General features: G+C 40.2%; 1 protein-coding gene across 1 annotated transcript in view; it reads right to left on the bottom strand.

Moving 5' to 3' along the window:
* CACHD1 (cache domain containing 1) overlaps positions 1–25,960 on the bottom strand; it is a 178,338-nt gene that overhangs the window by 45,214 nt on the left and 107,164 nt on the right. The window contains exons 5-9 of the mRNA XM_061633316.1: positions 13,474–13,600; positions 10,724–10,868; positions 9,382–9,598; positions 6,079–6,228; positions 5,257–5,490 (exon numbers count right to left, since the gene is read on the bottom strand). Coding sequence (XP_061489300.1) covers positions 5,257–5,490; positions 6,079–6,228; positions 9,382–9,598; positions 10,724–10,868; positions 13,474–13,600 — 873 coding nt within the window. The remainder of the gene's footprint in view (positions 1–5,256; positions 5,491–6,078; positions 6,229–9,381; positions 9,599–10,723; positions 10,869–13,473; positions 13,601–25,960) is intronic.

The following is a 25,960-nucleotide window of genomic DNA, read 5'->3' as shown; positions in this document are numbered from 1 at the left end:
GGGACAGAAGGGAACAGCTCCTTATATTAAAAATAATTAAACTATTTAATTAAACAATCTGGCTCCTGATTAATTAAGGTACCTTTTTAATTGATTAAAATCAATTCATCTAACTAACTAACACACTAAATGCTATAGCTTTTTTCAAAAGGAATTTTAGCATATTATCAGCAATATTAGTGTAACCTATGTGCCCAATATTAGGGGAAAGGAGGGGGAGGGAATAAAAAATGGAAATTACAACTGTGAAGCAGCATAAAGAGGACAGACTAGCCCCATAGACTAAGCTATGCTGATAATTATGCATAACAATAGGGTAAAAGAAAGCTTTACATTTCTAAAGAGGAGGGAGGCAATTTTTCTGCCCAGTATAACTGGATCAAAGAGAAATGCATGAATGTTTTCAAACACTGAAAGATGGACATGATTAGTTTTTATGGTAATTTGAGGAATTGTGTCCAGTAAATCCAAATCAAAGTTGGATACTGCAAAGGAGCAGCATCCTAAAAAAAGAAAAGAAAAAAGGATTTGCAGTGTAAATGCATATTTAGTTCCTTTGAATAGTCTCATAACATTATGCAAGTTTAGTGCACTATTCCTTCCTTTGCTATCTAGGGTAGCATGAAGACTTGATGATACACTTCCCAAAATGATGCTAGCACAAACTCCAAATAATAAATAGCACTATGCATATGTGGGATTAGAAGAGTTTAGGAAGAGATTAGAAATAGTAATGCACAATTATATTTATGTATTTATTTATATCCCACTTTTCCCCCACACATATCAAGGCAGTGTACATAGGATTCCCAGAGTGTCTCTTATTCAGGCACAGAACACACTCAGATCTGCCTAATTTCACGAAGATCACTACTGCACATCTCTATGCCTTAGAAAATTAGTGGGTTTTTTAACATTACTTTTAACCATTTAAGAAAGATTTCCCATAATATGACACTTCCATGTAATTTAAACACAAATTATGTACTGTATAGCATTGTGCACGTCTAGAGCCAGCACCCAGCATGCTTGGGCAAATGCCAGGTGCCCAATAGGGCCCACCAGTTTTGCTGCAGCTGCCACAGTAGTGATTGTGCTTCAACGAGGTGGTGGCAGTAACTGGAGTATACTGGGGGGAGTGAGCATCATTCAGATGATAGTTGCAGCAAGTAGGGTACACAGACCAGAACTCCACTCAGCACTACCTCCACACAGCTGCCCCCAGTACTGACTGGTCACAGTACTGACTAGGAGGCACAGGGGTGCCAACTGCATTTTCTGGCCCCACCCCAGCATGAGCTAGTTCACACACAACACTAAGCCAAACCATGGCTTAGTGTGGATGTGTGAGCTCCCAGAGAGGGGACTGCGATTGCTTGGCTCCGACTCCGGTAGTACTCCTCCTGCACTATGAGGCGCTAACATCTCCACAGATCGAGCTCTACATTCCACATTTACGCTGATTCAGTTCTCATCATGTGGTTATGTATGACTTAATAGCAGAATAAGGATGAAGAAGATGTGCATAAATACATATGTGGATGTGCATCCCATTGAGAAACAGTACAATTTGGATGGATGAATGACATCCACATTAAGATATGCATCCAAATACAGGTGTTACTCATCTATATTGCTTTACTTTCAGTGGGATACACATTCAGATGTGCTTGCCATACACATTATACTGCAACCAATCAGCCATTCAGGACTTTGTGAGAAATGGGGATACAATTCTTGTCATTGGTAATTGTCAAGATCTGATTCAACAAATGGCATATAATTTTGAAAGCTTGAGAGCCTTTGCTAGTGATGAGATGTCTGAAAAATGGATTATTTAATTCACCTTTCTCACAAAAAGCCATACTCAGTTGATTGGTAGTTGCACAGCATTTCCAAATGATTGAGATTAAGTTCTTTCGCTCAGGAGTGACTCCAGACATCATGATTACTCTCTCAAAGTATATTAAACAATGAACCTTACAGAAGAGATCTCTCACAACAGGATACAACCCTTGCAAGTTGGGCCTAATTGTTTATAATGTTTATATCCTGCATTTCCAAGGCCTGAGGAGGCTTCAATCAATCAATCAATCAGCAGCAACCCAGGATCATAGGGCAGCCACAGACCTTTGAGAAGAAATACATTTTATATGTTCTCTGAAAAGATGTAAGACAAGAGCAGTTCCAAAAATCTCATCAGAGAGGCAGCCTTAAAAACAATTATGATAAAAACCTTGATATTCACCAAAGATATCCTCACCTTCTGGGATGTTAGCACATGAAGCAGGGACTGCACTGCAGGAAAAAAAGGCAGTGATAGGGCCTGTATGTGTGGGAAATGTGCTCTTAGGTATGTGAGGTCCAAACCACGAGGAACAACCAGTGCAATTTCTGCAGAATAGGTGGTACACGTTCCTGTCCTCCAAACTCTGCCAGAAGGAAAGCAGCAGAATCCTGCTCTACTTAAAGCTTCTGAGATCTTAGACAAGATCTCCCTTCCAGCCTCTCAAGGATATATTTTACAGCCAGCTTAAGCCTCAAATTAGCATCTATTCTGTTTCATACACATGAAAAATATTAACTTCATCATGGGTGGGGAGAGTTCCCATTATATCACAATTGCATACTGAGATTCAATGTCATTTTACACTCTAATATACCATTTCTGCTGTTTATGAAAACCAAAACATCTGGTGAGCTACGTGGCAGAGTTAGGGCAGGGACGAATGGTACACCCAACAGCTGAGGTGGGGAAGCTTGCTTTGCGGGGGTCTGGGGCAAATTGCCCCAGTCCCCACCCCCCAGGCAGCCCAACAGCTTTGCAGTGTCATCGAGTTGTATGGCTTATGCAGGATTGCAAAAAAAAAAAAGCAGTGTAACAGACACCTCAACTCCCAGGGTTTTCCCCAGCTATGCCTATGCAAAGGGCCCAGAGCAAGCCACCTTTTATTTGCTGCTCTGCTTTCAGTGCACTCCTGCTCCAGTTCTAGGATCCCAATGAAGTCTTTGTCATGTGGTGTGGGTGGCTTTCAAAGGATGACCTCATGGAAATGTAGGCTACATGGAGTTGTAGGCCTATATTCTTTACTCTGTTGAGCACACACACAAAATGGCTCTTGCTACAAGCTCCCTCAGCTATCACGGGTTTTGCTTTTAATATTTTTGTTGTGTAGCAGTTCCTATCTCTTGGCAAGCTTTTCAAATTTTAGAATATATATTACTTTTATTTTTAAAAATAACAAGGAAAAGGTATATATAAAAAAGGTTTCCATCTGACCTCTTACAGCTTATGGCTTAATTTTTTTATTATTTATATAGTGCTTATACTGTTTATAGTATTTGAAGTACTAAGTGCTCGTTAATGTTGTCTTATAGTAAAGCTGTGTTCCACTTTTTTTTTTACCTAATGCAAGTGACACGAAAGTGGAAACAGAAGGCTAATTGAAGGAAGATCATTTTTGTAGTTAGTACCCAAACAACCTGTAGTACCTTGAGAAGAAAAAGGTTAGACACTTGCTTTTTGCCACCTTAGCTCACTGCAGATAGCATAGTCAAAACACACAGCCACTGAGCTCAGTTTGGCTCCCCCTCCTCAGCTAAACTTGACGCCCCCCTCAGCTCAGCACCCTGGGCCACCACCCAGCTCACCCATTCCTAAGGCCAGCCCCAGCTGATACTATCCAGAAGCTCTAGGCTTTCAATCTGATCAGAAGGAAAAACTATCCCCAACTATCACAGGAATGCCCTCTTCCTACAATTCCTGCATGGGTTACTTCCATGTTTTCTGGACTGAATTTTAGCCTGTCCACTTGATCACAGCCTCCAAACACTGGTCTAGAACTAAGACAGCTGTTTCTGGTTGCTCAGATAAACAGAAGATAGAGCTTAGTATCATCAGCATATTGACGACAACCAACACCAAAGCTCCAGATGATCTTTCCCAACAACTTCATATTAAACAGCAGCAATCATGAATCTGAACCCCATGGAACTCCACATGTAAAGCTCCAGTGGGCATGAGCTAGCATCACCAATGATGGTCTAAAAAGTACATTCTGAGAGAAAAGAATGGAACCACTCAAATCCAGTTCTACTACTAGCTATTAATGCAGAATTATGTGGTCTAAAAAACTCTATTTCAAACGTCACTGAGAGGTCCAAAAGTATCTGTCAACATCCAAACTGCAGTTAGGAAGGCATGGATGGCAACCACTGAAGCTGTCTCATTTCCATAACCAGACTAAAGTCTAACAGAACTCTAATGACTACTTTTGTTACAGAATTGCCACTCGGCATTATGTTTGTGAAGAAGCAAGCAAAATGGCTGCTTAAACTCCTTTCCTGCTCATCATTTTTCTGCTGCAGATCATCTCCACGCCACAAGCCAATATTGTTCCCCATAGATTTCAAGACATGTGTTTACACTTAAAAACATGTGTCTGGAATTCCGGGAGGGGGGGGAATGCTGCTGGTGGTGGTAGAGACAGAGAGCTGCAATTCAAGAGTGGCAGCCACTTCTCCAATGAAAATGGCCTCCTCATGATATAACTTTTCTACAACAAAAGAACAGCCAGAATTCTATTAGACCTTTGGAAATGTGCTGCGACTCGAACAAGAGAAACAATTTTTGATATTGGCCCAGTTCACATCTCATTGTAAACAATAGTGAATGGCTTACCATTGCTGCAGATATTGCATCTGCTTCAGTTCTCCCCTAGTGCAAGAGGGAGCAACAAACCATAATCCAGTTGGTGGATTGTTCCACTCAAGCAAATGATTGGTAAGCCAAGAACCAAACTTGGCTTCACGTTGTGGTTTGTCTGGAACGAAACAAACCACAGTCCCCAGACTGAACATAAGGCTAAGCCAGGCATTGTGGTTTGTTGCTCCTATTTACACTGGGAAGGAGTGAAAAAGGAGCCACAGTAATCCATTAACTATCGCTATGGTGTACTGGGACATGAGAATGCAGTCACTGTTAACCTAAGTACATCACCATATTTGCATATCATGTCATATTGCCCCAATTTTCCACATAAATCTCCTGCACTGTAGACCAACAATTTTTGGTGGAGAACTTCCGTGAATGTGCCTCCTAATTTCATACTTTCCTAAGGGACAAACATGCAAAAATGCCACCTATTAAGCTTGTTGCAAACTTAATTATACACAGTAACATAGTAAATATAGTAATTATAAACCTTGCCATTTTTAAAAAAAGCATCTTCACTTTCAGGTATCTAAAGCACTTACCATCTCCCATTTCATCCGAAAAAGGCAAACTGAACACTGCTTCATCTATCATGTGGTTTGGGAGATTTGTGTAAAACCGACCAACTGTTGTTTCCAAATTGCTCAGCTGGTTCAGGACCATCATGCTCCCTTTTATCACAGGTAAGACAGCTCGGTCAGGCACTCCATACTTTGCTGAGTTTTGCTCTGCCAGATCTCGGAGAAATGCTAATTCTTTTAAACCTGTCACTCCCTCTGCAAAATAAATTATACCGCAGAATGAGACTTAAGTCCACAGTTTACGAAGTGATTTTGAAACTTCATGAATGCCCAAATGTAGAAATCTTTATAAACAGTAATAAGTCTAGTGACCTTCACCATGTGTGGGGAACCTGTGGCCCTCCAGATGTTGCTAGACTCCAGTTTTCACCCTCCCTGATCACTGACCATGCTGGCTGAGGCTGATAGCAGTTGAAGCCCAACAACCTGGAGGACCACAAGTTCCTCATCTATGTTTTAGAATAGGGGTAACTGTGTATTTGGACATGCATAGCAAACACTGGCATGCTCACATGCCATGTCAGAGAGAATCTGTGCTTCTACAGACCAGGGGTAGGGAACCTGTGGCTAGACAACAAGTCCCATCATCCCTGACCATTAGCCATGTTGGAGTTGGAGTCCAACAGCATCTAGAGGGCCACAGGTTCCCACCTCCAACCTACATGAAATATAATTTACTAATATAGGCATCTAAGATATCAGATCTAGCATTTCCTTTTTAATAGTGAAAAAAATCACATCCCAAAGACAGATTAATTTTTTGTTAAGGTAACTACTCCTTACCATTCATAAGAGCATACGTAAGGATCATTACGGAGTTGTTAAGAAAACTATTTTCTTCATTGATGACACGGAGTGTGGTCTTTTTACCATCTTCTGATGAATCCCTTGTTGTTACTCCAGCTGACAAGTAAATTATGACCACATCTGTATCTAAGAGGAAATATATGATGAAAGCTGTTAGATTAGAACATGTGTTACAATATGCTACATATCTGCAACATTGGATTCCAAGCATTAATTCTCTTTGCAGCAAATGAAAATAAAAAAATCATCACTGCAATTATGGGTAGACTGAGAATATAAAGAGCTCCTTCTCATACTATAGATCCTTCAAGGCTCCATCCTAGTCAGGATCTAACATTTGCCTCACCTCCAAATAAAACAAACTTCTTAACCAAACAAAGTTACGTTTACCTGAACAGGATGTGTATATGCTGGCCAGGAGACTATAATCTCTGATCCCTAAATCTGCAACAATATATAGAGTTCTGTCCAACTAACTTCCTCTCACTGAAATTAATGGACCTAAGCTAGTAACACTGGATACAACCCATAGGAACTCATTCACCCTTTTCTATATTGGGACTGGACCAGGTTAAAAAAAGGCTTAAAGCATCTGAGCATGGCCAGGTAAGCTAGGGAAGGAGGTAGGTTCACTCTCCTTCACACACTAATTTTGAGATAAAAAGTAGATTCCCATCCATACTTTATAGGTGAATGGGCATAATAAACACACAGACATATCTAATCTGGCACTTCAGATGAAGGCAGCAGAAAATATTTTTAAAAGCAGAAGTAAAAACTGAATTTTGGTAATAATCCCTTTCAACCCAGCACTTTCAACACAACCTCATCCCCAAAAATTTTAAGCTACAGGAAGAATGACATCTAAAGCAGAGAATTTTCTATCCAACAGCAACAGATATCACTGCAATTTCCTTCCAAACCAACAGGCAGACAGTAAATTACAGAAGTGAATTATTCAATGGATCAATGCCTGAAAACAGTGACTTAGGGGAACATTATTGATATCGGTCACTTTGTTCACAATGGGTTGCTCAAACATCACTCTTCTACTGTTAAAGAGTGCAGAGCTATAGTCTAATATTTATTTACAACTCTATAGCCCAAGCTACAAACTGTTCTTCCTTTCAATTTTAGAATATTTTCCTATTACACTCTTAACAGACTGTAGTACAAGTTACTCAAGTGTTTTTAATCCTTTGGCCATAAATTTTCTGTAGTCAACAGACAGTTATTTCACCTGACTATTGCCACTTATTTCATTTTTTATCCTAGGTTACTGAATTGCAGTAACAGCTGTATAAGGATTTATCATTTATGAAAGCATTGTGAAATCCCTAGAAATGAAAGTTGCTGTAGGAACTTAAATTAGAGGTGGCCGCTGTTTTAGAGACTGGCATTTAGAGACAAACATCCATATTTTCAGTATCACTCTTATCTCTCAAACCGAATATGCCTCAATAATGTTTTGCATGACAAATCTTCAAAAAAATATTGTGTGGCTCCTGTGACATGCATGCAGAACCTGCTGGAAGAGCAGGATGTTAAAAAACCTCACAACATACCAGAATAATAATGTTTCTGCTAGAAATGAAAACAGGCAAGAAGATTGTTTACAAGGAAATGGAAGTACTTCGCATGTCCCTCTTTGTGCTGTTGTTTGTGCACAATATACAATACCTCTGCTTTGAAGGATAGCATGTGCTCCCAGTGCCCATTTTAGAAAGAAACAAAAACAATACATGAAGCCATAGTTGAAAAGGGGTTTCCAACAAGAATAGAAAACATGCCTGTGATCTTGACTCAACAAGGAAAAATGCTAAAGTCATGATGGATGATTTAATTAGTGTTGAAACACTAAACACAGAAAAAGACCCAAATAAATGTTTGTTAATGGGTGTGAGGCCCAATACTTCATCCAACTGCATTGTACATAGTTTTATACAGACCTATGCATTGTGCTCATATTTATTGTCCCACCAGTAGATGAGACTGATGCTTCAGCAACCATTTAGGTTATGTACTGTATACTTGTTTAGCGCTTTTAACTATAAGGATAGGGTTTTCATATTCCTTCTATCTTACCTTCTCTTCTTATTAAACTAGATTGCCTACCTATTTATATGAACTATTGTGTACATGCAGGATTGTGTATACAGCAAATCTAAGAGGGTGTGTGTGACAGCCGTTACCATCAATATACATAATGAGTTTTGGGCTTCAAGCATGCCACAACAACTGCCTGATTTATATCAGACTGTGATGGCATGCTGAAAGCCAATCCATGCAGAGCTCAAATTGGTAGATGAATGACCTACCTCAGCATGCACTGCTAGGGCTGGAACTCAGTGCAGGGTGAGTGCTTTTTAGCAGCAGCTGCACACAAATGGTGCTTAATTTCTTCATTAAGCTATGTCAGGGGCCGAGGCTGTCTGGAAACGGGGTTGAGGCTGTCTGGAAACAACACCTTCCAATATGAAAGCCCTTCCTACTAATTTCTATTGCATAGTTGCTCAATGGTAAGGGAAATGCACCCTGCACCTGCTCAGGAACATTTTCATGAATTCTTACTTCACTCATTTCAGGACTGAGCACTGATTCTGTACACAGACACCAGGACTGAGTCCAGGTATACTCTGGCACAGATCAAACTCTCTAGTGTTGTACAATGTAGCCATCATTTTTACTAGATTAAAATTCATCCTAGGAAATACATTTGATTTTACTTTGAACATAGTATTTTGTCTGAGGTGATAGTTGTTGTTTGGTTTGTGGCAGGCAGTGTGCTATCTTGATTTAACCTGCAACACAAATGCCCTATGCCTTAGGCAGTGACCCACACTATGTTGTTGTCCTTGTATTACTACTGGCAGTCTTCCATCCAGATACTCATGAGGCACAGATTAGCCTCAAAATGGAACTACATCCAATTCATTCTCTGGGTCCTTCTATGACTATGGTTGAAAACTCACTTCTAGTAATTTGGACATTAGTTAAACCAACAAAGGTACCATCTTATTTGCTCTATGAACTTCTTCTGTGGGAACTATATAGCTAACATGACCTTGCAATTACTAAGAGATGCGAAGGGGAAGAATAAAGACAGTGAAAATCTACTTTGCCTACTGTCATTTCAGGTAATAATCTGAGTACTTCAGAATGTTACAACCTCCTAGCTCCTGCTAAAAGGATATATTTAAATAAAAAAAGGGAAAATGCAAGAAAGAAAGATGTAAGGGTAAGAAAAGAAAAGCCATTAATATTGCATAACAGACTTACTTGCTTGGAGTTTTGTGCTATTGTTTGTATTTCGTAACAGTTGAAATGCTTTTTGAAATCCTGCTGCATGCTGGGTAGGGCTGTCAGATGACTTTATATTGCTAACAAAGGTGGACATTTTCCTTTTTGTCTCACTGGTGGCAGGAGACAGAAATGTTTTATAGCACTGATCCAAGGAACAGGTTCTTACTGTGTCTGCCACAGTTAACACGGAAATCTTAAAAGAGAAATAATATATATTATTCCCAGGCTATGGTCTGAAGGCACATAAACCCAGCTCCCTGCTGAAGCTAAGCAGGATCAGGTCTGGTCACTGCCTGGATGGGAGCCACCTTGGAACCATATGTAAGCCGCCTTGGGTTTCAACCATAAAAAGAAAGGCGGGGAATAAATAAATAATAATAAATAAATATATTGGATTACTCTACCATTAGCTTTCTTTCTTTCTTATTTATTAGATTTATATCCCACCCTTTCTCCCAGTAGAAGCCCAGGGCAGCATTATAGCACACACTATGAGAAACCAACAAAAAAGTCTAGGTGGATTTAAAATTCAATTGTTTAAGAAAAGATCACATGAGATATAAATCTGTCATATTTGAAAACAGCTAGAATTATGAAATTTTGGGCTTTGTTTTGCCAAGGAAGTATAACAGTTCCTGCTCCTACGTAAACATTTACAATAATATTCCAAAATGTTGAATCTGGAATCATCACTCAGTTTCTAGACTATTGGCAATGGGTATTAGGACAATAGCAGTATATGTTTTTAGGAGAAAGGGATGTCCATACTTGGAAATATGAGACAACAGGAAGGGATAGGATCCTAACAAAATTGCACTTAGAGTCTCCTGAAAAAACCATTTGGGAACCACCTCTCTTGCAGTAGTCACAGAAGTAAGTTTTACAGAGGACAGATCTCCCACCCACCAACAATATATGCCAGCATGGGTCCACGTATATGAAAGCTGTAGTACACAACCCCTCCCCCTCAGATAGTCACCTGAGAAGCTCAGTGTAACATGTACAATAATTGTTTCATCCTCTTCTTCCTTTGTAAAAAATGATGGGCCTCAGAAGAGGTCAGAGAACGGTTTGAAGCTCAGCATAACAGGGAGAACAATCTTCCCAAACTTCTTCCTCCCAAGCGTGTGGCTCAAGGCAATGCACCAGCACCAGGCTTCAGAGGCATTCTAAGCACCTCTGAAGTCAGCATGACAGGAAGAACAGTTGCCCTCTATCCTTCTCCTGAAAGGAATGTAGGGCAGACATACTGGGCCTCCAAAGCAAAAATGAATAATTAAAACTGTAATGATTTACTTATCTGACAGCATTAACTCACTTTATCATGTTCATCTATTGAGTTCAGGATAACCTGGGCTGCATCCTTAGCAATTTGGAGTTGTGTCTCTGTCACTGAAGCCCCATGGTCCACAATCACAACTATGTGCTTAGACTGAGGTCTAACTGTAGAGACGTAGACCGGCCTGAAATTGAGGAAGCAGTTAGGAAGTTGCACTGCAATTTCTAAAGATCATTTATGGTTCTGAAAGAAAATGGCACGAAACTAGGAGAGAATATTGTTTTGGTATTGTAAATACTGTGCAAAGAAGTCCAGAAGGCACAATACAAGAGAGTTGATAAACATTGATAGGAAAAGGTTTTGAGAGCTCATAGGGATGCTGTGTTTATTTCTTTTATGTACTCATTTTTGGCTTAGAAAATCCCAGATTGGTCGCTGACTTGTTTGGTAGCCTTGGGCAAAATGCTGTCTCTCTCTGCCCCATTTCCCCATTTATAAGCACTGGAATAATAGTGATCTACCTGATGGGATTTTTGAGAGGTCAAACCAAGATAAATTGCAAGCATTAAAAGTATGGTAGCTTCCCCAGAGAGTATGCTGTGCAACAGGGTGATTGGTACACTAACAGTGTCCAGAGTCTAATTCTTGAATACATGACAAACTATTGGATTTATTATACCGGGTTATCTGAGTAAGCCTTAGGTATCCAATTTTAAATTCATCATTTAGTAATAGTACTAATTACAGTGCTTATATCATGCACAACCTGTTGCAACAAAGAAACTCTCTTTTGCAGTGAAAGCATAAGGTTTGACCTGGTGTACATCTATATTAGCTGATGCAGTGATAGCTAAGGAGGTGGAGAAATTAGTATAGTACAGCATAACTGCTAGTTACCTAGCATGTAAAAAAAATCTGCAACCCATGTAAAATTGCATTAATGCATTAGGCTTGGGTTTATCATCACCAAAGGCCCTTGCCATAATAGTCTTTCCTATTAATGTGCTGGAATGTAATTAATATAGGTCAATGTTCTGCAAGGCTTTCTTACCTGTGTATGCTATAAAAATAAAGCTTTGTCAGGTCTATTAAGAGCACAGAGGATTTGCATATTGAGAAGGGCTTAACTAAATGGTGGTGGTTGTTTTTCCCCAAGTTTGGAAATCTTGAGTAATGTTGACTAAGGAAATTAAAAAAGACAAAACAGGAACATACACACCCTGCTCTACTTCTCTGTTTGTCTAGACCAAAGACTCTCTGGCATAAACAAAAGATCTTTGGATCTAAATATTACTATGTCAAAACCTCCCACAGAATTCTTATCACAGGAAAAAGGAATGCAGGAGAATATTCTATAGGCACTGAATTAAAAAATTTGACATAATCAGCTCTTAATATTAAAAACAATCCATAGCTATACACTGACACAGCATTAATATGTAGGACTTTGCATCTTACACACATATTTTGGACATCAACTAACATGCAAAGTAAATACTGACAAACATCACCACTGCTCTCAAATGACAGCAATAAATATGCCACAATCTTATATGTAGTTTAGTCAGTGATACTACTGAAGGAACTCTGAAAATTATAGTTCTATGAGTGGGCCAAATTATCTAACAGAGGATTTTTATTGCATGCATAGAACTACAATTCCCAGAGTTTCTGGGAGAAAGCCATAAAAAGAGAGACCAATTTGAATGAAATTTGTAACCATGGCAAAAATACAATGCCAAAGGGAAAGAAAAACAGGGAGAGCCTTTATGCACATAACCAAATAACATGTATATGGTTGAATGCCAACATTTTCATCTGATAAGTTAAGCACTCTGCCCCTCATCCAGATAATGCTAGTGTCCAGAGCACACACTTGGGGCATGTGGAAACCCTTATAGTGCTATGCATATGCTTATGTATTTGTTACTGTTCTGCCCAGTGTTATCTGTTATACCCCTGTACCTTGAACAGAAAGGAACCTGATACCACATGCAGATATTTTTTGCTAGATCAGGGCATTTGACTGTTGATATTGCTGCTGATATACAGTTCTTATTCTCCAAATTGTCTTCAAACCCTTGCAGCATCTGCAATTGAATACTTCATTCATTCATCTTAATTGAACAATGGAATCCCACTTGCCACACCTTTCTGGTTTGACAGCAGCCCATTAAACTTCAGCTATATACCAATTCCATAGTGTGAGAGTGTTATATGTAGCAAGGAGAACAGCATCTTCTCTGGAAAGCTTTTTCAGTCCTCTTTATTTTAGTGCTTCTTGGCAAAACCTCTATTAATATTTTAGGGTGTGTTTTTCCCCCCAAGGTGAAATTTCAATGAACAACTTTTAGGAATGATTCAAAAGACCAAACTATTATGTCAGCACCAGATTAAATATACCAATGCATAGCTCAGCGCACTGTGAAGTAGTCATATAATAGCTTCACCATGCACCCACTGTGCCACTTAATTCCAGATTTTCAGTTCGACTGCAGAGCAGCAGTGGGCTGAACAGTGGCACACTGAATGTCGGGACCTGGGCCACTGAGGGAACAGCCACTTAGATCCAGTTAATCCTTATTTCCATCATTCCTATTTGGCTGTATGAAATGAACACAGGATAACATTGCACTGAAATGAAAATGGTTACAATATTATATTCCTACGTAAACTATTCGTATTTGTAAAATATTTATATTGAAGGACAATATTACACATTAATTAAATAAAATTATCCTTGATACTTTTTCTATCCAGACTTTTACAAGAATTCAGTAAAACTGTACCTGCTGCGGTGTTCATAACTGCCCTTACATCGAAATTTGTGAGCTGGAAACACAGTAAAAATGCCTTCTTCTGAACTAAAGTACTGCCATTTAATTCCTGGGTTGGACTTCAGATTATCAGCAAGAACTATTAAAAAGGGGGAGGGAAATGAATGAATGTTATAATAAGCAGAAGACAACTTTAAAATAATAGTTTAAAAATAGTTTATTTAAACTAACAATATGACTGAAACAAAAACATCTAACAGATTATTTATTTTACAAATATATACTTATATGAATGTCCACTATCAACACCATACTGTATTTTCTCCTTCTTCAGGAAGATGTTTTAGCACCCCTCCTAAAAACAAGACATGTTTGACATCTAACTCTTCAGGCAAATTTAGGCAAAGCTACCTAGCTCCCACTAACACCTCTAGTCACATGCCACCGACAACTCTGCCATTCATCCCCTAACAGGGACGAATTGGTCACGGGAATTAAAGCGGTCAGTACCTTGGGGGAAAGTGACCACGTAATGCTGGAATTCGTGATTCTGGGGAAAGCCAAAGAAGAATATAGTCAAACATGGACCTTGGATTTCAGGAAAGCCGATTTTAGCAAGCTCAGGGAAATGATGGGTAGGATCCTGTGGCTAGATAGACTAAAGAAAAAAGGAGCCCAAGAAGCGTGGGAGTTCATGAAGAACGTATTACAAAAAGCGCAATCGCAAACAATTCCAAAGAGGAAGAAAAACGGAAGACATCGGAAAAAGCCAATGTGGCTACACTGAAGACTGGTGCAGGAGGTAAAAGTAAAAAAGAGCATGTATAAAGAATGGAAGGAAGGACGCATCACCAAGGAAGAGTACCGATGAGCGGCTCCGGCTTGCAGGAATAGCGTAAGGAAAGCTAAAACCCAGAATGAGCTGAGGCTGGCGAGGGAAGCGAGGAACAACAAAAAGGGTTTTTTCAGATATGATCGAAGCAAGAGAAAGACCAAGGAAACGGTGGGACTGCTGCTCGATGAGGATGGCAAAATGTTGACAGATAACGAGGAAAACGCAGAACTGCTCAACACCTATTTTGCCTCCGTTTTCTCCCAAAAAGGGAACAGTGTGCAACCTTGCATCGGTAGCAATCTCAGGAAGGGGTCGGGATTGCAGTTCGAGATTGATAAGGAGATAGTCAGGAAATACCTAGTTAACCTAAATGAGTTCAAATCTCCAGAGCCTGATGAACTGCATCCCAGAGTATTGAAGGAACTTGCGGATGTACTCTCGGAACCTCTTGCCATCATCTTTGAGAAATCCTGGAGAACGGGAGAGGTGCCGGAGGATTGGAGATGGGCAAACGTCGTCCCGCTCTTTAAAAAGGGTAAAAAAGAAGATCGGGGAATTACAGGCCGGTCAGTCTGACTTCAATACCGGGAAAGATATTAGAACAGATAATAAAAGAGTCCATTGGCAACTATCTAGATGACAATGCTGTGATTAGTAGGAGACAGCATGGGTTTGTCAAGAAAAAATCCTGTCAAACTAATCTCATCTCTTTTTTTGATCGGGTCACTAGCTTAGTAGATGGTGGAAATGCTGTAGATGTCATCTATCTAGATTTCAGCAAAGCGTTTGACAAAGTCCCCCATGACCTTTTGATTAGCAAACTGGTCAAATGCAAACTACATGGAAATACTGTCAGGTGGATTCACAACTGGTTGGAAAACCGTACTCAAAGAGTGGTCTTCGGTGGCTCTGCTTCGGACTGGAAGGAGGTTTCGAGTGGAGTGCCACAGGGTTCTGTCCTGGGGCCAATACTCTTCAACATTTTTATCACATTTACACAATGGAAGACAGGAATAAAATCCAAAGGGACCTGGATAGACTAGAAAATTGGGCTGAAATTAATAAAATGAAATTCAATAAAGACAAATGCAGGATTCTGCATTTAGGCCACAAAAACAAAATGCACGGGTACAGGATGGGAAATACCCGGCTTAGCAGTAGTGCGTGTGAGAAGGACCTTGGAATTGTAGTGGATCGCAAGTTGAACATTACCCAGCAGTGTGATGCTGTGGCAAAAAAGGCAAACGCGGTTTTGGGCTACATAAACAGAGCTATAGTTTCCAGGTCGAGGGAAGTAATAGTCCCACTATATTCTGCATTAGTCAGGCCTCATCTGGAATACTGCGTTCAGTTCTGGGCGCCTCATTTTAAGAAAGATATAGACAAGTTAGAGCGGGTTCAGAAGAGGGCAACGAGGATGATAGCCGGTATGGAGAACAAGTCTTATGAGGAAAGGTTGAAGAAACTTGGCATGTTCAGTCTGGTGAAGAGAAGGCTGAGGGGTGACATGATTACACTCTTTAAGTACCTGAAGGGCTGTCACATAGAGGAGGGTGCAGATTTGTTCTCTGCTGCCCCAGAGGGTAGGACTAGGTCTAATGGTTTTAAGTTGCAGGAGCATAGATTCAGATTAGACATTAGAAGGAACTTCTTGACAATAAGGGCAGTTCGGCAATGGAACCGACTGCCTAGGGAGGTGGTGGGATCCCCTTCGCTGGATGTCTTCAAGCAGAGGCTGGACAGCTATCTGCGGGAGATGCTCTAGCTGTGGATTTCCTGCTGTGAGCAGGGGGTTGGACTCGATGGCCTACAAGGCCCCTTCCAACTCTATGATTCTATGATTCTATGTGTAGACAGACCAACAGGATGACCATCCCAGGAATTTTCTCAGATCTATGGTACTGGTTGAGAGGTAGTAGCTGCAGAACCGTTTGCCATTTCTGATTTTTGTTATTTTAATATTGCTTTTTAAAATATTTGGTTTATATTGTTATTCTATATATTTTATTTATTTATTTGTTTGTTTATTTATTTATTATTCAATTTATATCCCGCCCTTCCTTCCAGCAGGAGCCAAGGGAAGCAAACAGAAACGCTAAAAACACTCTAAAACATCATAAAAAGACCTTAAAATACATTAAAACAAAACAATGTTAAAAACATTTTTTAAAAAGCTTTAGAAACATCTTTTTAAAAAAGGGTTAAAAAACATATCATTAAAGAAAATATTAAAAGCAAATTCTAACACAGACGCAGACTGGGATAGGTCTCAACTTAAAAGGCTTGTTGAAAGAGGAAAGTCTTCAAAAGGCGCCGAAAAGATAGCAGAGATGGCGCCTGCCTAATATTCAAGGGGAGGGAATTCCACTGGGTAGGTGCCGCCACACTAAAGGTCCATTTCCTATATTGTGCAGAACGAACCTCTTGATAAGATGGTCTCTGCAGGAGGCCCTCAACTGCAGAGCGCAGTGATCGACTGGGTATATAAGGGGTAAGATGGTCTTTCAGGTATCCTGGCCCCAAGCTGTATAGGGCTTTGTACACCAAAACTATAACCTTGAACTTGGCCCGGTGAGTGGACAACAGTGGTCAGGCTATATATTTAGTATACATTTTGTCATGTACTGGCCAGGGAATGTTTGGACTGAGGGGTGTAATATAATATAATATAAAACTTTTCTGAAATAAAAAGCCTAGATGGGCTGTATACAGTCGTATACATCACAGGATGTATATAACCATGAAGCTGTGCTACACTAATATGTGAAACATTAGAACTTTACAAACATTTCAAGTCAAATAACTGAAAACAAATGCGTAAGTCAGTGGGAATCATATCTAAGGAAGTATTCTTTGGTCAGTTCCCCAAATGCTTTTCAGAATGCCACCCACCATTATACATTACTTAAAATGTAATGCCTGAGCCACATATACCTATGAAATGTACAGGTTTAATAGAACTTTAGTCCAGGTAGGACCATAGACCTTTGTGCTTTCAATAAATTACATACATATACAGGCTGTGACACTGCATTCTGAATAATTCAAGATGATGAACCACCACCTATCTATCCCTGAAGATGTTTGGGTGCCCAGTAGAGGCTGGTGAATGGTGCCACAGCCATGCTTTGGGGTGTGTGGGGGGGGGCAAAGGTGCTGCATAACTGAAAAGGGAAAAAAGAAGGAAACTTTTTGCTCCTGTCTTTAGAGTAAGGAAGCAAGCCCTGCTTTCAGCTAAGAAACAGAACCAAAACTGGGAAGTGGAACAAAAGGTGTGAGCTTTGTTTTGGCCTTGCCTTGCTGCTAGAAGAGAAGCTGGCCCATTCCAACCTACTGAGCAGAAGCAAATGGTGACTCTAAACTTAACATACCTTTTTCATTAACAGTTCTAAACTATTGATACTATAAATAACTCTGAGAATAACCTGCCTGCTCCCGTCTCCCGGACAAGAACAAATGTGTTCATTTGAACAGAGAGTATCTGATTCCTTGTGTCTCAGTGCTGCTGCTGCTGCTGCTGCCCCCCCCAAGTAACAACTCCAGGAAATAGTCAGCTATGTGGGGCAGCTTAGAAGTAGGGAGTTGATTGTACATGAAGGGGATCATAAGATTATGCCATCAGGAATCATTTAAATAAATTCTGGGAAACAATGAGATTTTAAGGTCCTGGGTACTCCCACAGCATGAGAACTGTCACTGCTGACTGTTATTGAATTTCTCTTGCTGAAAATTAGGTAGATTCTGGCACTTTTGAATACAATCATATTCTCTAATATGAAAATTAAATGCCCCCGTGTTGACAGAAATGTGGCCATGTATAAGTAAGTGGGAGGTGTCAGCACGCTTAGCAAAGCCCCGAGGTTTACAAAAATGGGGGGGGAATCCTTTTTAAAAAATGTATCATATGCTGAAAGCATGAATCACCCCCACCCCCATAGCCCAATGAGCATGTTCAGGAATCACAGAAAGTTTCATGTTAGTTAGGAAGAGGAAAAAATGGAAAACCATGGGAGGGGAGTGAGGAAATGAATGGGATTTCCTGAGTCCCTAATAACTTGTAGTATGGGGCAGGAGTGGGAAACCTGAAGCTCTTCAGATGTTGTAGGACTGGAATTCCTTTGATCCCTGACCATGCTGGCTAGAAGTGATGGGAGTTGGAGTCCAACAATATCTGGAGGGACACAAGTTCCCCATCCTGGTACAGAGAAAAGCATGGCTGGCTGACACATTGAACAGGAGCACTCTCCTGATGTGTGTGGGGGTGTGTGGGTGTTGGGGGAGAGGTTCTGAGGATATTCTCGACATTTTGTTGCTGATCCCATTTGTTCTAACTATTCCCGTCCCTCCCAGTTCATGAAAGACTCACTTTAACTACCCCATGATAAAGTGGGACTCCACCATAAACTCTACTTGTTTTACACCCCAGAGTTCGTAATGGGGGTTGGACTCGGTGGCCTTATAGGCCCTTTCCAACTCTACTATTCTATGAATATCATTTGAAGGCTATGTTCACAACAATATTTATTTTCATTGTATGATGTCTGCCCTTCTTTTCCTTCCTCTACCACATTTTAATAGTGATCATGCTTGTTCATTCCTTGAAGACAAATCTTTCTCCAAAATTCCTTGAACAGGGCTTACATTCCTCTTCTTTAAACAGCACTCAGGAGTGCTGTTCCTACTTCACCAACTTCGAGAAACTGAGCAACTCATGATTGTGTGCTTCAGCTTCAAATGATCTGCAGATATTAAATGTTCTTTCTTATACAGAAGAAAAAGTCTTAATAGTAGATAAAAATGTATTGTATGAAGAAAATAGCACTAATACTATATAGAGTGATGCCAGGACTCCCCACCAGCACCTCACTCAAAGCACCTTCACAAATACACTCTGCACAGATGGGGCAGGATTGTTCTCATCTTACAAATATGGAGCTAAATGTAGTAACTTATCCAAAAGCTCTAAGTGAGGGAAGCAGCCAAGCAAGTAATATAAGCCTTGGGGAATTCGCTCCTAGCTCCAAGTTCAAGTTACCGGACTATACTCACTCACACTCCTAGACTCTGCTTTCTTAATTATTCAAATAGACAGCTTTTCAAGAGCAGCTTTTGAATTTATGGAGTGAGACTTGAAATTTTAAGGTAATATTTAAGCTTGGAAAAGAAACACCTGTTAGATACATTTTACCAAATAAGTCAGAACACCAGCTCTATGTCAGTTTCTTTTGTTAAATTAAATTTAAAACAAAAACAAGACTAGGAGTGAAACAGAAAAATTGCAATATACCCCTGATAAGGCTGTTCCCAGCTAAACAAACAATAGTTTCCAACACAAAATTTATATTACTGAATAGATATAAGAAATGTGTGCCTCTAACACAAATATCTCAAAAGAATCTTTGGAATTCCAGGTACCAGTTTTCAAAATGCAAATATTAAAATAGAAAACCATAAATACCATGATCTAGAGATAAACACATGAACATGCTCACAGTTGCCATTGTCAGCTCTGAAAGCAGTGATTATCTGTTGAGTAGTGGGTGGGCACTGCATTCTGTTAAAGCCAGTACAGGCATACCCTGCTTAACGTCACTTCACTTAACGTCGCCTCGCTATAACGTACATGCTCCATACGCCACCATACCCTGTTTAACGTACGCATGCGTCGCAATTACAGACACTTAATGGCATGACGCCGCTGCCATCTAGTGGCGATTGCAGTGCAGTACATGCATAGATAATGGCTTCACTTTAAGTACATTTTCACTTTACATACACACTCCGGTCCCATTGCGTATGTTAAAGTGGGATATGCCTGTACTTACCACTATCTGACCAGACTGGCAGTCTGATACCAGTCCAATAATGGGCAACCACACATGTAATCCTGACTGCTATATGAGAACAACAGGTGCCCCACATACAGAAGCATATCTCAATCATACAATTCCAGGGTAGAAAGAAATCTTGCTTTGTGATGGCATCATGTAACTAAATCTGCATAACTACATGACATCATCATCATCATTATATTTATTACTCACTTCACCAGAAGTTTACAGCTGTCTAAAATTCAGTATTAAAAGCAATTAAAACAAATTACATTAACAAGAATAGGGCGGATCTTGAAAAAAAAATACATGTCAAATGCCAAGGTAAATAGGTACATCTTTAGCATTTGCCAAAAACTGTACAGTGAAGGTGCCAGGCACACCTCTGTGAGAGGAAATTCCACATCTTAGGGGCTTCCACTGAGAATGCCTTCTCCTGCCCTCTCCAGAACTTCAGAGGGTGGTGGAACTACCAAAAGGGCCCCCTCTGCTGATATTAACACCTGACAGGGTCTGTAGAGAAGGAGGCGGTCTCTCAGATACTTGGGGCCTTAGTTGTTTAGAGCTTTAAACACTAGCGTGAGCACCTTAAGAAATGCCCAGAAATGAACTGGCAACCAATGCAGTTGTTTTAGAACAGAGGTTATATGAGCTCTAAAAGCAACCCCAGCCAGTAATCTGGCCACGGCATTTTGGGACACTTGAAGTTTCCAAGTCGCTGCACGGTGTTGCAATAATCCAATCTGGAAGTTACTGGAGCATGGAGTACTGTGGCCATGTTATCTCTGTCCAAAAGGGGCTGGAGCTGGCGAACCATCTGGAGCTGGAAATAGGCATTCCTAGCCACTGATGCCACCTGGGCCCCAAGTGACAATGTTGGATCCAGGAGCACCCCTAAGCTACAAATCTGCTCCTTCCAGGGGAGTGCAACCCCATCCAGAACAGGTTATCTTCCCATCTCCTGGACATGAGAACCTGAAACACATCATGAAGCTTTCAAGCTGATTATGTACAAGCCTGCTTGTGTGCTCATGCATGTTACCTATGCTGAATTATGTCTTATAGGCATATTAATATAGGATATAATTATTTTCTGCTTTTGCAACTACTATTAACTACTAAGAAACATAAAATATCAAGTCTTATTTTTGTAAGTAGCTGCCATCTCAGATCAAAGCAGCTGGCAGCAGTGCCCAGGCACCTTACTCTCTGGACCATTACAGAGAGAACTGCTGGCCTGATCCTTATTGCTTTGCAGCACAACTCTTGATAGCAACTGGAAAGTATACTACAGCTTGACAGCCCAGCTGGATCAGGTGATCTGGGGGATCAAAAGGAGCTCTGCTGGCCTTACATAACTGCTCGCACAGGGTTAGCTCCCAACTCTAATAAACTCGTCTACCAGAATAATTGCTCTGCTGAGCCCTAAAAGGTAAAGGTGTCCCCGCACTTATAGTGCGAGTCGTTTCCGACTCTTAGAGTGACGTCTTGCGACATTTACAAGGCAGACCGTATATATGGGGTGGGATTGCCAGTTCCTTCCCCGGGCTTTCTTTACCCCCCAGCATATGCCGGGTAGTCATTTTACCGACCACGGATGGATGGAAGGCTGAGTGGACCTCGACCCCTTTTACTGGAGATTCGACTTCCTCCTTCAGTTGGAATCGAACTCTGGCCGTGAGCAGAGCTTTATCTTGCAGCCTTGCCTAAAAGCTATTGCACCAGCTTCCTAGATGCCAGGCCAGGCCAGGCCAGCCAGCTAGCCAGGCACCAGCCCTGACCATTAAATGCATAAACACAATTTTTGCTCTGGACATTCTCCCAACACACTACAATTATTATTAAGAATGAGTCAATGAAAATTAGGGAAGAACCTAATCCAATATCACTGCTATTCCACTTCAGCAACGGAGGTGGGCAGAGAACCAGTGCAGTCAGGTGTAACATAGACTGCAGGCATTAGATTATTAAGAGATTAAATTGGAACCCTCTCCCCCCCCCAATGGACCAGTTTTGCTGGATTTACATGCAGCTCTTCTACTGCATTGCAATCAAAAACTTGAAATTCACAAGACAACTGTTTTCTCTTAAAACTACTTATTCGGTACAAGTCAACAACAAAGTTTCATTTTAAATTAAGTTTGAACATTTATTTATTGTTTTTACCAAGTCAGCAAAACTGATTGAGCCTTGTGCTATAATGGACAACAATGCAACTGAACTGTAAATATATTGTGCTTGCAGACCGTTAGCCTTCAAGCTGTGATGTAGGTATAAAAAAACCCAATATCCACAGCACAAAACCCACATAATCACCATTTGATTTACAAAAGAAGGTAAGTGTAGTCAAAGCAGCAGCAAGAAAAAATATTTCAATCTTGTGAAATGATCACATGCAATTATATGGGAATTTTACAAAGTGAAATTGTTGTTACCACTACTAGTACAGGGGTCAATTTTTTTATTCACATTTTTTATTACCTGAGATTTAACAGTACAATAAAACAATTTGCATTACAAAACATTTGGTTCAGATTAAAGATTTAACTCATACCTTCCTCCAACCCTTGCTCAGAGAGAATTTTAGATACCCTTTAAGTGAGCTTCTTGCCTTCCTAAGCCCATTCCCCAGGAAAGGGCATAACGCACAGTTGACTAAACTGACAAAAATAGGAACAGAGAGGTAACAGAGAATTATCTATTTTTTAGTTTCCAGCAGAGCATTGCCATATTATATGGAATGTGAAAAGGGTGCTTGATCTCCTTGCTTTCCTTAAGGCACTCAACTTTGGTTCTCATGATATGACATTTAAAGTAACTGTTATATAATGACATGTTTGAAGATTAATTAGTTAATGATTCCAATATGCTTTATATTTTGCAAGTATTATTCATAAGTGCTAAATGTTATCATTTTCACATTCCCTTTGATGTTTTACAAGACTCCCTACACAATGGGCTTGCCTTCTGTTATGTCCTTCATACCTTTAAGGTAATTTGTAATCAGCAAGAACTAGTAGCACTTTCGTATAGGATTTTGCAACCTTGAATCTTTCTTCCATGAATCTACAGCACTGCACCAAAGCCATGCATTGTCAGCATTCATCTCTGAAATATTCACAAAAATTCTTCTACCTAAAGTCTGTTAGACATCCTGCATTTAAACGGGTGACCTCAGCCTTTTTCGTAATGCAAGATTCAACCCTGAATGAAGAGAGCGCTACTGAGTATGAGCAAAAAAAATTCCCCCACAAGTGGGAAAAAAAGAACTTTTAAGGTGCCACACAACTCTTAGCAGTTTTAATTCTACATAAGCTTTTGTGTATAAGCTTAACTTTATCAGATGCATGAATGATCCTCACTTGGCAGCTATAAAAATACATACAGGTAAATATGTGGAAATATGAACAGACGAGACAAAAAGTCATGAAAACCAGGATTGCAAATTCTAGGTGCTCCCAAGTTCAGAAGTGAGAGCACTTCTAAGTTCTCCACATCAAGTTTTTCAGTACGCGTTTTTTAATATTTCACTGCAGCTCTGTAGAACTGGCACCACAGCTTCCGTGTGGCATGTTAATTTTGTCTGGCAAAGTTAATTGGTCATTTTTCTAGGATATTAGTACATTCTTCCATCTCTTTCATTCTTCCATCTCTCTCTCTCTTTTATGTAATTAAAAATACAGTAAAATTATATTTTGCATATGTACTCTTTATTATATACTATACATTATACATTTATACATGCATATTACAGTATAGGGTTGTATACACAAAACCATGTATACTGTACTTTATTGGCGATTTAAGGAATTTTCAAAGGTCATTTTGATTATACACGATTTTCATCTTACATACTGACTTTAGAACTGAGCCCCTGCATAGGGTTGTCAGGTCAGAAGCAACCCAAATCCTGAGATTTCAGGGGCGGGCCCTAGTGATGTCACGGGGCAGGCTGCAGCGATGTCACAGGGTGGGCCCTAGTGATGTCATAGGGGCAGGCCCAACTGATATCAGGGGGGAAAGTCCTAGTGATGTCACAGGGGCGGGCCCTAGTGATGTAATTAAGCACAATACATTAAGCATTAACCACAGTTGCTTGGAGCATACAATTCAGACAAAACACTCCTCTGATTGAAAATTAAGATAGAAATCTTAGCTGAAAGATGGAGCCTAAAAGATGGTAGGGAACATTTAATCTAGCCTACTTGCTTTTGGCAAGAAGGGTTTAAGGGCCCTCAGAAGGCCACTGTAGGAAGAAAGGACCCTAGTGTTGTGGAGATGTTAGATGGGAGCACTCGGGAGTAAAGAATTGCCCCTGAAGGCTGCAATTCTACACCCCATAGAACTCAACAGGACTTACTTCTGAGTAGATATGGTTTGGTTTGTGCTATTGGTAAAGTTTGACTAGGGAACCTCTGCAAAAATATCCATATCCAAACAGGGTTGGCAACCCCCTGCCTGCAACGCCCTGCCCCTACCTTTTAATGCGGCTGCTCCAAACTTCTTTACAGATTTGACCCTTCACTTCAGAACGAGGTCTGCGAAATGAGTAAGAATAAGAAGATTCTCTACCCTTTTCTCTCAGTCCTGTGGGCTGCTATAAACTCACTTTGACAGCCAACCAAATTCCAGTGAGTAATAACTGACAGAGAGAAAAAACACATGGTTTGGTCTACCTTCGCAGACAGCAGCTTGGGAACAACAGCGATTGCAGCCACAACTCCCAGTATGTGAATTCTCTTTTACCACTATTGTGCAAGAAACAAACCGTCATGCAAACAACAAGGTGCATCCTCAGTGGGTTTAAGGGGGTTGAGCTGAGCGCATGAAACCACTGTTCTTGCTTCTATGGATGTAAGTGAGTGAGGTTAAATGTAAATGAAATGCAAATAGAAAAAGAAAAAGACAGTAATGATTTCCTAAATGTAATACCATACCAACCACAACGAAATTCCTATGACTAAGGCAGAAAACTCAGCATCCCATAACCATTCAGGATTCCTAACCAAAAACCAAAACTAAAAAAATCCTGGCAGCCAGTCAGCCAAGGTCACAGAAATCCCCATGCAGCACAACCTGACTCAGGGGCTGCATTTAGTGCAGATTGTTGTGGAACAATTGCTGACATGAGTGAGACCCTATCAGCACATAATACCTCTGCTCTGAAATCTGCACTGGTTGCCAATTTGCTACAAGGCCAAGTTCAAGGTGTGCTTTCCATGTTACGGGTTCCACATAGTACCTGTTCTGCTCTTGTAAGAAATCAGTCCTTTAGTGTGGCAGCACCTATACTTTGGAACTCCCTGCCTATTGACATTAGGCAGACACCTTCATTGTACTCTTTTCAGCACCTACTACTGAAAAGTCTACCCAGGCAGGTAGAAGCTGCTTTGTTTTTGATCTGTTTTTAACTCATTGTTGGTTTTACTATTTTGTTGGTTTTACTATTTTGAATACCTGTCTTTAACTGTTTTTGCCAATAATTTTATCATTTTAATTCCTTCTGTAAACTGCTTTGAGATTTTTTACAATAAAGCGGTATATAAATATTGTAAATAAAATAAATAAATTTTGGAGTCACTGTGGCCCTTGAGTCTCTTTCCACTTTTAGGAACAAAGGAATCTACCTTATACCGACTCAGGACATTTGGTAGCATCTAGCTCAATACTGATCACATGGACTAGCATTGGCTCTCTTTCCTGGAAATTTCCTGGAAATTGAATTTTGGACCTTTGCATGGAAAGCATATGCCCTGCCACTGAGCTACAGCCTTTCCCCTGTTTAAAAAGGTATATTTTAAAATTGTTCTTCTCAATTCATGAATGAATGCAC

This window comes from Rhineura floridana, chromosome 6 (assembly GCF_030035675.1).
Source record: "Rhineura floridana isolate rRhiFlo1 chromosome 6, rRhiFlo1.hap2, whole genome shotgun sequence".
Taxonomy (NCBI): domain Eukaryota; kingdom Metazoa; phylum Chordata; class Lepidosauria; order Squamata; family Rhineuridae; genus Rhineura; species Rhineura floridana.
This window is presented reverse-complemented; position numbering and strand designations above follow the sequence as displayed.